Source organism: Triturus cristatus, chromosome 3_2 (genome assembly GCF_964204655.1).
Source record: "Triturus cristatus chromosome 3_2, aTriCri1.1, whole genome shotgun sequence".
Lineage (NCBI taxonomy): Eukaryota > Metazoa > Chordata > Amphibia > Caudata > Salamandridae > Triturus > Triturus cristatus.
The window spans coordinates 1,211,377,862-1,211,393,307 of NC_140584.1; the positions used below are offsets into that span (position 1 = coordinate 1,211,377,862).

Sequence of the window (15,446 nt, forward strand, 5' to 3'; positions counted from 1 at the left end):
ACTTGGGGGGCTGGGGTCGCCCCCAGTGTTAGCAGCTCCGGTGACAGCTCTTTACTCTGGGTCACTATGGCCACTGCATGGAGATTTCTGATGAAAATCAGTGGCATGGAGACAGCTCTTAAACCACCACCCCTCCCCCGTGCTTCGGGGAGGGCCAGTGTGTGGCACTCTGTTAAACCCCCTCGCACCGCTGTCTCTTGTGTGTCTCTGCCTGAGCTCCCGCACCGCTGTCTCTTGTGTGATTGTCTGTGCTCCCGCACAGCTGTCTCGTGTGTGTGTGGCTACCTATGCACCCCACAGCTGTCTCTTGGATTCATAGCTGTCATGTGTCTCTGCTGGGCGTCTCGCACACCGTCTCTTGTGTGTATGCCTACCTATGCTCCCGCACAGCTGTCTCTTGTATGTCTCTGCCTGTAGTCTGCCACAGCTGTCTCTTTTGTATAGCTCTCTCTGTGCTACCGCACAACTGTCTCTTGTGTATAGCTTTCTCTGTGCTCCAGCACAGCTGGCTCTGCGTGTATTATCGCTCAACTGTCTCTTGTGTGACTGTCTGTGCACCCGCACAGATGTCTCTTGGCGTGTCTCTGCCTGTGCACCCCACCGCTGTCTCTTGGCGTGTCTCTTCCTGTGCACCCCACCACTGTCTCTTGTGTTCATAGATGTCACGTGCCTCTGCTTTGCGTCTTGTACACCTTCTCTTGTGCGTATCGCTACCTATAATCCCGCACAGCTGTCGCTTGTGTGTCTCTGCCTGTGCTCTCGCACAGCTGTCTCTTGGTGTGTCTCTACCTATGCTCCCGCACAGCTGACTCGTGTGTGATTCTCTGCCTGTGCTCTGGCACAGCTATCTCTTGGTGTGTCTCTACCTATGCTCCCGCACAGCTGTCTCTTGGTGTGTCTCTACCTATGCTCTCGCACAGCTGTCTCTTGTGTGTCTCTGACTGTGCCCCCTCACAGCCTGTCACTTGTCTGCCACGGGCGTTTCACACAGCATCCTTTCCTACAGCATCCCTGGGGTCTCACGCAGAACGATGCCCCCTCTCTCCTTTGTCTCTGCCCCTCGGAGAGACGCTCTTTCCGTCCGGGCAGTAAAGGGTGCATCCATCCCTCCCTCACTCTCTCTCTCTTCCATTTAAAGGGAGGGGCGGAGTCAGGGGCGGCAGCTGAGCCCGGTCACACCGGCAGCAGCCTGGATGAATGAGACAGACACCGGCAGAAGAGACAGCAGAGACTACACACAGCAGCCTGTGAGATTGAATGAATGAGACAGACACCGGTTGGAGAGACAGCTGAGCCTACCCACAGCATCCTGGGAGATTGAATGAATGAGACAGACACCGGCGGGAGAACCCGCTGAGCCCACCTAGACATGCAGCAGCCTCGGAGGCTGGATGAATGAGACAGGCACCGGCAGGAGAGACAGCAGGTCAACAGCTGATCCTCCAAGCTAACAGTGTCATCCAAGACTGAAAGAGACGGCTACAGAGAGGAGAGAGGTCTCAGCATGTCTGCAGCTCAGCCCACATAAACCAGCCGAGACATCCAAGAGTGAATGAGACAGACGACGGTTGGAGGGAGGCGACAGACTCCCAGGAGACAGCGGAGACCTGGTGCGCCAGTAGCCGAGTGCAGGTACTCGAGCACCAGCCTGAGAGACTGCATGCAAGAGACAGTCACGGGCGAGACATCCAGGCACAGCGTCCGCTAGGGAGACGGCGCCACAGCTGTGGTACTGAGACATCTCTGGCTTGTGAAGAGACAACTTCAGTTACCTGAGGGGGTGAAGGAGACGCTCCTGCCCTGGGACAGAGCACAGTGTGCGCGAGGCATCGGACAGGACCAGGGGGTCCCCCGACAGGAACTGACCCCGGCGGGGCCAGAAGGGCCGGGAATCCTGCCACTCCCTGGCCTGACTCATGCTCCGGAGGAGTGTCGGCTTCGAGGGGTACCCCTGCCCGGGAGAGGGGGCAGTCGCTGCACCAACCCCCTAGGGAGGAGCCCCCCACCCCCCATGGAATGACATCAGGGCAGCACCGACCTGGATACAACGTTACCCCAGCAATAAAGGCGAGTTGTGGGGATCCCGCCCCCTGGGGTCCCCCCAGCCTCACCCGTGAACCCCTAGTGACTGACTTCCGGGGTCCTGGCCTGGATCGCCCTAACCCGTTCCTGACTCATCACCCGGAGTGCTTTGGGAAATACTGAGGAATTCGAAGCGCTTTGGCATTTCCGGGCTGTCAGGGTCTTTAAACTCTGTTTGGGACCGCCCAGTCCGGTCCATTCTGTGTTTTACTGCCGACCCCTCTGTGTCTCCCCACCAGCCCCTGTGTCATACAGACCCTCTGTATCTGCCCACCACCCTGTGTCTCACAGCTGACCCCCGGTGTCTCCCCCTCCACCCCCTGTGTCTCACCGCTGACCCCCTGTGCCGCCGCTCCACCCCCTGTGTCTCCCCTCCACCCCCTGTGTCTCCCCTCCACCCCCTGTGTCTCCCCTCCACCCCCTATGTCTCCCCTCCACCCCCTATGACTCACCGCTGACCCCCTGTGTCTCCTCTCCACCCCCTGTGTATCACAGCTGACCCCGTGTCACACCACCAGCCATCGGCTCACTATCCTACAGGATTCGTGTAAATGGGAGTCTCGGCTCAGCGCCGCCCAGGCGTGTGATCTTGCTCCCATCGCGCGCTTTCCCGTTCCCTGGATCCAAAAGGAGAATATTTAAAGCCAGGTCACTTCTTGGGGTTTGGACCGCCGGATGTGCCCCGCCCCCCCAGCATGAGTGCGGGTCATCTCTGAACGAAGCACTTTCCGTGGAGCGCTAGAGGGGGCCTGGAGTCGGCCATAAACATCTTGCCCCACCTCGGCACGTTGGAAGGGCTGGGTTTATGTCCGGCTGCAGCGCGTCCGCTCTCACCTCAGGCTTCTGCTGACACGTGCCACTGTGAAAGGGGGTCACCTTGACCGCCCCCCCCCCCTACCCAAGTGCACTCCAGGGATGGAAAGCCTCGCTTGTGTATGGCAAGAAAAGAGGTGCCCTCTACAGCCCTGGGATAAACTGCTGGGTGCCCTGTGGCACTGCCCCCCCTGTGTGCCCTGCTGAGGACCACTGAACTGACCCCTGGGGGCAGAAGAGGGGCGGTGACCCGGAAGGAGACCTTGGGATGGAGACCTTGAAGGAGGTGAGTGACATCGTGGGGCGTCACTAAATGATGGGGGGGATGTGGGGGCGGGGGTCAGGTGATGCGGTGTGCTTGATTCAGTCCAGGCCTCTTCCAACTAGTCGGTGCACCATTCCATTCCACCGTTTTAGCTCACGTGTGTCATTTCCTACAGCGCCCACCAGATACAAATTAGAATTGTCCGTGCCCAGACGGGGCAGATGCCCCCTACCCCTCTTCCCCAACCCCCCATGTCTAGGGTCCACAGGTAACAAATGTGGCGAAGTTTCACAGATGAATCTCTTCTCTTCCAGAACTAATACATCCCTTTTCATGTCCCTCAAAGAAGTTCTTTCAATATTGTAAATTTGTATTTATGCCGGTACGATATTCATCCTGTTTTTTGTTTTGACTGCCATCTATTATTTTGTTTTACTTTTTCTTCTTTCTCGTTTGTATCTGTAACGTGTAAATATGTAAAATTCTCCTCATGTAACGTACTTGGTTCTATTGAGAAGGGCTCTGACACTTTTGGGTAAAGTCCGCGCTTTATAAAAATGCATTAAATTAATAAACTCGACTGTTTTAGGGATGAGGGGCCAGTTAAGCGTCTGGGACTCCTACTCACCAAAGACCACGCCCACCTCCCCGAAGACCACTCTCCTGCCATCGAAGGCCACGCCCATCACTGAAGGTCACTCCCATCTCCCCAAAGGCCACTCCCACCTTGCTGAAGACCACTCCCACCTCCCTGAAGACCACTCTCCTGCCATCGAAGGCCACGCCCATCACTGAAGACCACGGCCATAAACCTACCAGGCCACTCCCACCTCCCCAAAGGCCACTCCCACCTTACTGAAGACCACGCCCACCTCCCTGAAGTCCACTCTCCTGCCATCGAAGGCCACGCCCACCACGGAAGACCACGCCCGTAAACCTACCAGGCCACTCCCACCTCCCTGAAGACCACTCTCTGAAACCTAAAAAAACATTCGAGGTGGAAATTTTGGAACCAATGGCCGTGTTCTGGCGGTGCTCCATTCCATCACTTTTAGCTCCTCTCTACCATGGTGGGCAGGAAGCACTTTGGTCTCGGCTCTACCCAGAAGGGACAGTACACCCTAAGTTACTAGAGTAAGCTAATGAAAGGGGTTCAGGGCTGGCTGGCTGTATTTGGCACACATTAACAATTATGCTACAATCTTATAACCACTTAGTAAAGTGACTGGTGCTCAGGAGGAGCGCACACTTAACGGCCCTCAAAACCAGTCCAAAATACGCAGAATCCCCTGTGAGCACCAACATCATAAACCCCAGCAGTCAATTGTCTGGAGACGCGCGCTGATTCGTTCGGTGTAACGCACGTGTAGGCCAGGACATCTAAGGGCATCACAGGTCAGTTACTGCCCGATCCAAGGGCATCACAGGTCAGTTACTGCCCGATCCAAGGGCATCACAGGTCAGTTACTGCCCGATCCAAGGGCATCACAGGTCAGTTACTGCCCGATCCAAGGGCATCACAGGTCAGTTACTGCCCAATCCAAGGGCATCACAGGTCGGTTACTGCCCAATCCAAGGGCATCACAGGTCAGTTATTGCCTGATCCCTGATGTGACAGACCGTCACTTGTCCCTGGGTCTGTAGCTAGTGCAGCCCAGGACATCGAAGGGCATCACAGACCAGTTGCAGCTGAATCGAAGGGCATCACAGGTCAGTTACTGCCTGATCTAAGGCCATCACAGACCAGTTACTGCTCGATTTCTGGTGTGGCTGAATGGCACTTGTCCCAGGGTCGATAGCTAGTTAGCTCGGAGGAGTCTCGGAATTCACCAATCAGTATGCTCCACCAACTAAGAACCGCCATGCATCACCACCCACAGAATCGAGAAAGCGCTCCAAATCTGTCTTGCTTTTTTCTTTCCGTGTCTGGGCCGTGTGAGGTTTCCTGTTTTGAGTCAAATTAAGCCTCAAGCTTTGCTGTTACACTGAACGGATCAGCGTCTGACTCAGACAGCACGCCCTCTCATCGGATGGAACCAGCCATATGCGTATCACTCTGGCTCCGCCCCCTCTGATGCTGACAGTACTGCTGGCTCCATGACACAGTTGGTTGGTATATGGGGTCCAGTCGTTTGTCTCGTGAAGTGACATGTCGGACCCTTCCTCTGCGGCCTGGATGCATGACGTGTTCTATCCCTATGTCATACCCGTCATGGGATCATGGCTTAGGGGACTGTGGAGACCTGCGCCTGACCTCATGTTTACCTGTTCGAATAGGCGCCTAGATGCCCTGGGCGTGTGTGCGCTATGAAAATACACTTGGGTTATGGGACTCCTTGCTCTGGCTACAACTGCAAAGCTTTAAGCCGCCTCGAGGCCCTCTTCTTCCTTTTTCAGAGCTTGCACCCCAAGAATGATCCTTGATCCCAGTCTTATCAATAGGATCTCGGTCTTTCCATGAATTCCACTATTTTACGAGAACACCAGACCCCACCTAGAAAATCTAAATTGTCTTGGAATCATGACAGAGCCGGAGTGGAGGCCTTCAGGGGGTTCCATCCTTAATATCGCTTCCCTCAAACAAACCATAGATCTGGGTCATATGCCCCTCACCCTACAAGTGCTTTTATGTCTCACTGTCCTGAACTCTGCCCTGTATACCCTTCTGGACATGACTTCTGTCCTAGATTCTGCCCTGCGTTGCTGGACTCTGCCCTGCGTTGCTGGACTCTGCCCTGCGTTGCTGGACTCCTCCTGTCCTGGACTCTGCCCTGCGTTGCTGGACTCCTCCTGTCCTGGACTCTGCCCTGCGTTGCTGGACTCGTCCTGTCCTGGACTCTGCCCTGCGTTGCTTGACTCGTCCTGTCCTCTGCCCTGCATACCCTTCTGGATATGACTTCTGTCCTGGACTCTGCCCTGCATACCTTCTGGACATGACTTCTGTTGGACTTGGCCCTTCTGGCAGGTTCACCCCTGAACTTTTTGCTTTTATTGGTGACCTGGTGGTAGTGATTTTTGGTTTCTGCACACTTTCCCTGTGTCCCAGAGTAAAGTGCGTGCGCACTCTGAGTGCATGTGGTGAGATAGGCCTGCCCTCCCATAGGAATGTATGTGTCCCTGGTAGTTCCTAATGCGTGGGGTGTGCAGGGTCGAGTCTGGTATGTGCGGACTCGTGTGATGAAATGATGCGCGATGATGTGTGCAGCGTGCATGTACCTAGTATGGAAGTGCCACTTCTAGAAGTGGGCACTTCTGTGTGCAGTGTGAAATGTGTGCCTTGTCTGGCGATTGGCTGGCTGAGGTCATGTGACGGGCTAGGGAATCCCCAGAGTCAGGAGGAGTCACCCAGTGGTGAATAGGGAGATCAGCAGCTAGATGGGTGGGAGGAGTCCACCTGGGTCCTGAATAGGGCTGGGTTTTCCCCACACTATGCTGGCTCCGCCCCCTGTGGTGCGACTGATGACCCTGGCTTGCTCTCTGAATAGGGAGAGGGGCTGACCAAAACAAAGTGCTCAGGAACCAGTTGTAACTGGTTCGCCCCTTCCCTGCACCTTGAAACAAAGGGGAAAGGTGTATAAAAATGGGGCTGTGTCCCCACTGATGTTGTTCTTTTCCAGGATCCTATCTGAGAGGGGCTGCTGCTGTAGCTGGACCAGAGGACCGCCACTTGGACTACCTCCCTGCCTGGAGGCCCAGTGAGCTGGCGCTGGGTCCAGCCTTGCCCCCCCTGCCTTGCTGCATGCAGGGGAGAACTTTGCTGGACTTTTACATTCTCCCCTAAAGCGCCTGGAGGCGCTTCCATTTGACTTATAGCGCTAGGAACGCTTTCTGTGGGACCCCAGCGTCAAAGAGCGCTGTACTTGGGGCTTTGCTGAAGCCTCCAGCGCCTGGAAGCGCTGGACTTGCCTGGATCGCAGAGAGCGCTTTCTCATTTACCCCAAGCGCCAGGAGCGCTTTATTTCAGATATCGAGTGCCCACCTCAATTTATTGTCTAGTTATCGAGCAGGTGCCCACCCTGCATCGCGGCGCTAGGAGAACCGAGCGGGAGCCCACCCCGCATTTATGCACCCCAGCGGGAGCCTACCCCGCTACTGAAGTGGTTTGCTGGAACTGCGGGAGCCCACCCCGCGAGTACGTGTGTCAATAACGGGTGCCTACCCCGTGCCGTGCTGCATCACCGCCGCAGCCCGTCGTGACCCGGCAGCCGTCCGGGAAGTTCTGGTCGTGGGCGGGGCCTGACCCGGAAGACGAGTCCAGGCGGGAGCCCACCCCGGACGGCACCCTGAAGGAGCGAGGAGACACAGTGGCTGGCGAGGCTCCCGTTCAGTGAGAGCCCCGCGAGTGGCTGTCGAGTCCTCAGCCTCGTGGGGAGCCGGAGAGGTCCGAGGAGAAGGAGCCCCATCGAGCCCCGGTGAGTAAGGGGGCAGTATCCTTGAGCCCCACTAGGCTCCATAGGGTGCGCCTTGTTATTTCAAGAGCGCGAGGGCGCTCCAACGTCGACGGGGGCGATTTTAGTCCCCAGGGCCCAGAGAGGGGGCCCCCACCTACATGTGCAGCGCTTGAGCGGCCCCGCCTGCCAGAGGGCTGCTCTGACACGAGTGGTGGCATATTGTTTTCAGAGCCCACGAAGGTTCTAGGGGGCATTTCTTTCGGCGATTTCGAGTCCCCCGAGCGGGACTCCGACAGCACATTTCTTGTGGTTAGAGCCCAGAGAGGCTCCAAGTGTGACAGGTTGGGTCCAAAGGGCACAGTGGTGCCCACACTCCTTTTCCCAGCTGCCCAGCACTTAGTGGGCAGCTGCAACATGTAGGTGGTGCCTTGTGTGCCCGGGTTGCGCAGCCTGCGCAGCCTTGCCCTGACTCTGCTGGACACAGGGCGTCCTAGCCCCGACAAGGCCAGTTGGCCTAGGGACTAGCACAAGTGGTGGCTAATGTGAGTTTTGCGCTATTGTTCCTAACCTGCACCTCTGAATGTGTTTTTTTTTTTTATGCGTCATGTGCCTTGTGTTTACACCTCTGAATGTGATGCATCATGTGTAATGTGCGTTTACCCCTACAGGTATTGTGATACTTAGGTGGATGTTTTCTCCTAGTACAGGTGGTGCTAGTGAGGTCCTGGTTCCCTGCGCGATATTTTCCTAAGGTGGTTAGGGTTGCGTAGGTGGTACTTAACTTTTACCAGTAGTTACTGGTCGTGTGTTACATATGTTATTTAGTGCTACAGTGATTGTATTTGCTATGTTCGAAAGCATTATTCCTATGTTCTAAGTGCTAATTTCTACAAAGTGCTAATTCCTGACAGTGGTCCATGTGGCCCTGTCCCCTGTACATATAATCCCTTGTAAACTCTGCCCGTGCCTGTTGGCACATTGTAAAGTGTGTGGTTTTATCTAATGTGTTTTGGTAATACAAAGGCTATTTTTATAGAATACCTTGTGTGGAGTTTCCTTTGTGGTGGGTCTTGGGTGTTGTTGCTGGGTGCGCGCGCAAACGCTTTACACATCGCCTCCGGAATAAGCCTGGCTGCTCGTGCCAAGCTACCAAGGGGGTGAGCAGGGGTTATCTTTGGCGTGTAACTCCCCAGCCCTGACTAGAGTGGTGGTTTCTGTCTGGCTTTGGCGCAAGCCCTAGCCAACCAGAAATCCCATTTCTAACAACTTCTGCCCTGGACTCTGCCCTGCGTTGCTTGACTCCTTCTGTCCTGGACTCTGCCCTGCGTTGCTTGACTCCTTCTGTCCTGGACTCTGCCCTGCGTTGCTTGACTCGTCCTGTCCTGGACTCTGCCCTGCGTTGCTTGACTCGTCCTGTCCTGGACTCTGCCCTGCGTTGCTTGACTCGTCCTGTCCTGGACTCTGCCCTGCGTTGCTGGACTCTGCCCTGCATTGCTTGACTCGTCCTGTCCTGGACTCTGCCCTGCGTTGCTTGACTCGTCCTGTCCTGGACTCTGCCCTGCGTTGCTTGACTCGTCCTGTCCTGGACTCTGCCCTGCGTTGCTTGACTCGTCCTGTCCTGGACTCTGCCCTGCGTTGCTGGACTCTGCCCTGCATTGCTTGACTCCTTCTGTCCTGGACTCTGCCCTGCGTTGCTTGACTCCTTCTGTCCTGGACTCTGCCCTGCATTGCTGGACTCTGCCCTGCGTTGCTTGACTCCTTCTGTCCTGGACTCTGCCCTGCATTGCTGGACTCTGCCCTGCGTTGCTTGACTCCTTCTGTCCTGGACTCTGCCTGTCCTGGACTCTGCCCTGCGTTGCTTGACTCCTTCTGTCCTGGACTCTGCCCTGCGTTGCTTGACTCCTTCTGTCCTGGACTCTGCCCTGCATTGCTGGACTCTGCCCTGCATTGCTGGACTCCTCCTGTCCTGGACTCTGCCCTGCATACCCTTCTGGATATGACTTCTGTCCTGGACTCTGCCCTGCTTTCAGTTCTTGAAGCAACTAGAACTCATTATGTTAAATGCCTTTTTGGCAGACAGGAAGTTCATTCACCCAGAGTGCACTGCGACCCAATGAAAAGCGCTTGAGGGGAAGGGCGATGGTGCACAAAAGCAAAGGAGCTTCACAGATGTCTTTCTTTAACACACAACCAGGATTCACGTTACTTGTGATGATTCGTCCCCCAGACGAGCCTTGTGCGTTCACTGGGGCACTTTACCCGCTGTCCGAGGCAGGAAGGGTTGGGGAGGGAGGGTTGTTCTTGGAGGCTGGATTTGAAAGCTCGGGCTGCAGAGTTCCTTGTGTATCAAGTAGTTTTCACTGAACAAGAAGTGTGAAGATCACTCTGGGGATTAATGTACCTGTTTGAGAGAGATACTTGTGTCAAGTGACAATTTTGACTCCTCTAAGGTAGCCCAGAGGGTTAATGTGCCTGCTGCAAAGGAAGTGTACCATCCAGATGTTGGAACTGTATTTTATGTGCACAGCTCAGTGGGTTACTGATTTTGTCACACAGACCTCTTTGTTACTGTGCAGTTCATTAGTTCCAATCCTAGCTCACTGTGCCAGATTATGAAGTTTCATCAAAGAGCTGCATGCAAACTGTATGGTACAGGTTAGAAAGTTATGGCTTTTTTCCGTTTAACATCTTCCTAATGTTGCTAGAAAGGGGTTGTTTGGGTTGAAATAAGTTCTTATTATTGGAGTCTACCCCACCTACTGTGTTACGTCCTGAATCCTGAGTTTGTGCTTCTCCAGACCAAGCACTTAAAAAAAAAAAGTGCCCACCAGTCTGGACGACCTGTGACTACACCTTGTAGGCCCCCTTGCCTTATGTAACAGTTTCTATGCACCTATTGCCTCACGTGTGATTGCTTGTCTCTGCATGTGTGTGTGATGGAAAGTGCTCTGACGCCCTACGCTGGCACAAGGCGCTCGTAGCCCTGAAGGTGTCTTGGCGCTGCCTCGGAAACAAGAGATCTGAAGTGGATGAGAAGGTGATGTCCTTCATCCAGAGGAGGCAGCTTTCAGAGCTTTCCTAAAATGTGGAAGATTCTTGGAGTCTTGAGCTCAAAGGGAAGGGAATGCCACAGTTTAGAGGTGCGGGTCACTAAACTCCTGCCACCGCATCCGGCCAATCTGAAAGTGGGCACCTCCGTGTTTTGTTTCCTGAGGAGCATAGGGCTCTAGGGGATGTAGGGCTGGGGGGGTGGGGGGGTGTAGGGCGGGGGGTGGTGGTATAGGGCTCGGGGGGGTGGTGGTGTAAGACTCGGGGGTGGTGGTGTGGGGGGGAGGGGGGGTGGTGGTGTAGGGCTCGGGGGGTGGTGGTGTAGGGCTCTTGGGGGGGGTGTAGGGCTCGGGGGGGGTATGGTAGGGCCCCGGGGGGGGGTAGGGCTCTGGGGGGGGGGGTGTAGGGCTCGGGGGGGGGGTAGGGTAGGGCTCTCGGGGGGGTAGGGCTCTTGGGGGGGTGTAGGGCTTGGGGGGGGTGTAGGGCTGTGAGGGGGGGTAGGGCTCTGGCCCAATATTCTGAAGTGCCTTGAGGGCAGTCTATAGTGCCTTGAATGGAATCCTTTTTTCCCAGGTGCCCATGGAGTTGTTTCGGTGTCGTGGCTGATGAGGGACATTTAGGAAGACCAAAAATGAGCCGAACCGCTGCCTTTTGTAGGGTTTGAACTTTGGGTCATAGTTTTTGTTGTGTTCCTATAGTCCTTTACAGTAATGCAGCTTTGAGAGAATTAACGCCGACGTGCACTCTCAGCTCACCGTTTACTCTGCTTTAAAAGCTGTTACAATTGAATATACACTGTAGAATGTGTTGTAGAACGTGCCATTTGTGCCGAGATGGTCTATGGGGGTTTTGTGGGGGACCCTTCTTGTAGTTGGCGGGCCCGCTCACTGGACTCACCACATTTGCCGGGGCTGTTTGGGGTGCCCAGTCCGACCCCGATTCTGTGTTCTCACTTGTTGTTAAGTCGTACCAAATCCATGCGACATTCTGGACAACCGACTTTAACATCGAGCAACGTTTTGCACATTCAAATTACCCACAAGCAGTGCTTAATTTGAGCCGGGGCTTTCCGGTGCTAAGCACCGGCACCTAATTGTCAACACCCTACTTAGGACAGTACGCCACATAGTGGCGCTGCTCATCTAATTTAGAGATTAGCAGAACAACGGTTGTTTAGTAACACAATATACATTAAAATGGTGCTAATACCGGTCTTCCCAACCATTCCTTTAGCTTTGGGGACCTGGAATTATCTGAACTGTCGCACTTACATGCGAGAGAGCTGCTTAGTAGTTTTTCTGGCAGCGATGACCGGAGCAATGGGTGGTGCAAGCTGCAGTGGCCTCCTGATCAGAGCCCTGGCACTTAATATTTTACAAATTAAGCACTGCCCACAAGGCTGGACCGTCACGGTGTTTTTGTGCCTTAACATGATGTAAATGTAAATTGATACTTGTATAGCGCACTACTCTTCCGCAAGGGTCTCAAGGCGCTTGTACGAATACCGCTGTGGAACCCATCCTGGCTTTTCCTGTGAGGGGTCCACTCCTGGGCACCCCCAAGGTGGAGGCCAGGCATCCTTAGCGTTGTGGAGAATAAGCAAGCTATTGCCCAGAGTTGCAGAGTGGGACTCCATGATTGGAATGGCACCGAGGCGAGAATTATCAGGTCCGTGGAATTTTTGAGCCCAAGACCCGCCGAGGCAGGGAATTGAACCCTGGTCCCGGGCTAGACCTCTGCATCCGGGTCTGCCATTCTAATCATTGAGCCACACTTCTCCACAGCACATCTCTGGTGTGTGACAGAGGCTTTTAACATGATGCGTTCCTGCACGACACGGGCCCTGGGCCCAGCGGCAGGAGGCAGCGCGTGTTCACTGTACTGCAGAACCGGCAACGGTACTTCTAGTGTCCTGGACTTTGCCCTAAGAACCCTGCGTGCCATGACTGCTCCTGTCCTCGACTCTGCCCTGTGAACCCTTCTGTACTCTTCCCTGCGGACCCTTCTGTACTCTGCCCTGTGAACCCTTCGTGCCATGACTCCTCCTGTCCGGATTCTGCCCCGCGTACCCTTCTTAACAATTCTCCTAAACTTCCTCTCTGGTTTTTAATCTGTCCCTGTCCGGACTCTGCCCTGCATACAGTTTTTTTTCCTTCTTTCTATAGGTCCTGGGACAGTGGGGGCCACTGTACATTATCTGCGTTGGGGCCTCTCACTTGCCACTGCTGTCGGGTGGCCTTGGGACCTACTGTTCCCTTGACTCTCCAAGGGTAGTAAGAGCGGGCAGTGGAGGCTCACTCCCTGCCGGTAGAGGCTACTGAACATGCATCGGGGCTTAATTTACGAAGTTGGACGGCACCACGGAGCCTTTCTGGGGTTAGACCAAGTTTTATCCATTGTAATTTGATCCAGATCAAGAAATAAAAGAAAAAAAATATATATATATATTCTCTATCTCAAATGAAGGAAAAAGAGCCCTCAGGAGTGAGTTAGAGACAGGAGGTGGAAGGGGTGGAAGAAAGAGGCATGGGGTGGAATGAAGACTACTCAGTCTTGGTATTCATGAGGTAAAGAGAGAGGGGGTGTACTGAGGTGAAAGACCAGAGGGTTGAGGTGGAATGAAGACGACGCAGCCTTGGCATTCAGCAGTCCTGGCAGGAAGTGCCTAAGAAAAGCTTGTCCATAAAGAGCTATTTATTTCCAGAGTAACAAGTCTCTTATTTGCCTGCAGTAAAGGAGGGAAGTTAAAATCTAGAACCCTCCATAACCAGAACTTGCTTGGGTCTTGCGGGCGGAGACACCACTCCACATAGAATCTTAAAATTTGCAGAGTGACACTGTTAGTTGAAAATTTGGGGACGAATTTAAGGAATGGACATGACGTGATCGACTAACTTAAAAAATCTCCAAATCTGAGGAGTAATTCAGGGTAGTCGGAACTCACGGGGTCTTACTCTCTGGACTTCCATGGAGTTACCTAAAAACTCAGCAAGATTCTGCGGAGTTCCGCAAGTAGCGCAATTCCGGTCCATTGTGATGCTCGTGCTGATTTTTAGCACCAAGAGATTGTCTTGCACTGTAAACCAACGCAGTAGTGACCTGCTGTGACTGCCTGCGTTGAGGAATCTTGATGGTAGGTGGTCTAGCACTCATTTTTCCACGCTCACCAACGTAAATTTGGTAAGCCACATGCTAGAAAAACTCTGCCACACAGTGGTTGGCAGAGTTTTTCCTACTCCGCGATCCTAGTGGAGCGTGGAGTACGCAAAACTCCACAAACTCTGCCGGTGGAGCCGAGTTTACTGCCCACCCCTAGTTTAAAAGCCCTGGTCAATGAGGAGAAGCACTAGATGGTATGTTACAATGTATCAAGTGTGCAATGTCTGAATGCAACGAGAGACCGATCAGTGGTTGGAGCTCAGGGGTTAAGAATCTTCTGAAATGTTCCAAAAATCAACACTTGCTGTTGTGAGAAAGTGGCTCTGTATATACTGTTCCCTAATAGGTACAGGGTGTACAGAGTCCACAGTCCCCCAGAGGCTGATAGAGGTCAAAGTTAGGTATGACCTTACTCTCAAAAGTGGTAGCTTGGTCGAGCAGTAAGGCAGTACCAGAGGACAGTGTAAAGCATTTATTGTACACACTCAGTCAGCAAATGGTTTCACACACTCAATAACTGAACTCTAGGCCAATGATTTGTATATATAACATATATGCTAGTTTTATTTTTAGAACCACAAAGGGGGTAAAAATATACTTTCTCAGAATGAGAGGTTGAATATAAATACTTTTGTTTCAAGCAATAAATTTGTGTAAACAGTCACAGTTGGTTGCAATAAACAATCCTATTTCCTAAACATAACAATGCATTGAGCTCAATGGTAAATTCAGGTTATTTGTAATAAATTACTTTTCAGATTACTTTTGGAATTCCAGGTCTGGATCCTAGAACCAGCCTGGGGTCAGTATTCAGAATCAAGTGATGAAAGTCGACTTAATAACTGTAATGATTTTTAAATAATATTTAGCTATTTCAAAAGTTAGCACTTAGAAAATATTTCACAGAAAACATTCAATGGATCTCTATGGCAAGAAATTCAAATTGCAGGTAGAGTACTTTATCGTTACTTTAGTAATCCAGGACTGGGTGCCTAGACCCAGGACTGGGGTCCTTATCAAAAACAGGTAAGTAATTTGGTTTGCAGAAATGGTACGATTTTAAAAGAATATTTCAAATTTGCAAAAATAGACACTTAGAAGAAATTTCACAGAAAAGCAGACAATGGTTTCCTATGGGAGAAAAATGAGTTAGAGGTAAGTATAGTTGTGAGTACTTTTCAGGGTCAGGGCTGGGCACCAAGATCCAGCACTGGGAGCTCACCCAGGAACAGGTGAGTAAATTCGTTTTTGTCACTTGGCTGATTTTTGGTGAATTTTTACAGTTTTGAAAAGTTCACACTTAGAAGATTTTTGAAGAAAAAGCCAGTCAATGTTACCCTATGAGGAAAATGAAGTTAGCGGTTTAAGGGTAAGTACTCGACTGGCAGAGTTGAAATTCCGGGCATAGACTCAGGGGTCCCCCAGTGTCAGGTAGGTACAGTTGGTTCACCCTCAGCGGTTTCAGGACGGCCGGGTGCAGAGTGAGTTAGGCCCAATGTTATCCTATGAGGGATAGGGGGGCCTTAGTTGGTGGCTGCTGTCTGGCAAGCCACGGGTCTGTGGGAGCTGGGCTCCTGGTCACTTACTCAGGGCAAGTGGGGAAGTAAGTTAGTGTAGAGAGTGCACTGCCAGGGCCACTCGGGCGGCTGGGTGCAGGGTGCTTTTGAGCCTTCGGGCGCTCAAGGGAA

The 15,446-nt window shown here is 53.0% G+C and overlaps 1 protein-coding gene across 1 annotated transcript in view; it reads left to right on the forward strand.

The window, feature by feature from the left end:
- Window positions 1-1,178: 1,178 nt before the first annotated feature.
- Window positions 1,179-15,446, forward strand: part of LOC146859468 (unconventional myosin-X-like) — an 869,852-nt gene continuing 855,584 nt past the window's right edge. Inside the window, exon 1 of the mRNA XM_085650190.1 lies at window positions 1,179-3,181. Coding sequence (XP_085506316.1) covers window positions 3,164-3,181 — 18 coding nt within the window. The 5' untranslated portion in view covers window positions 1,179-3,163. The remainder of the gene's footprint in view (window positions 3,182-15,446) is intronic.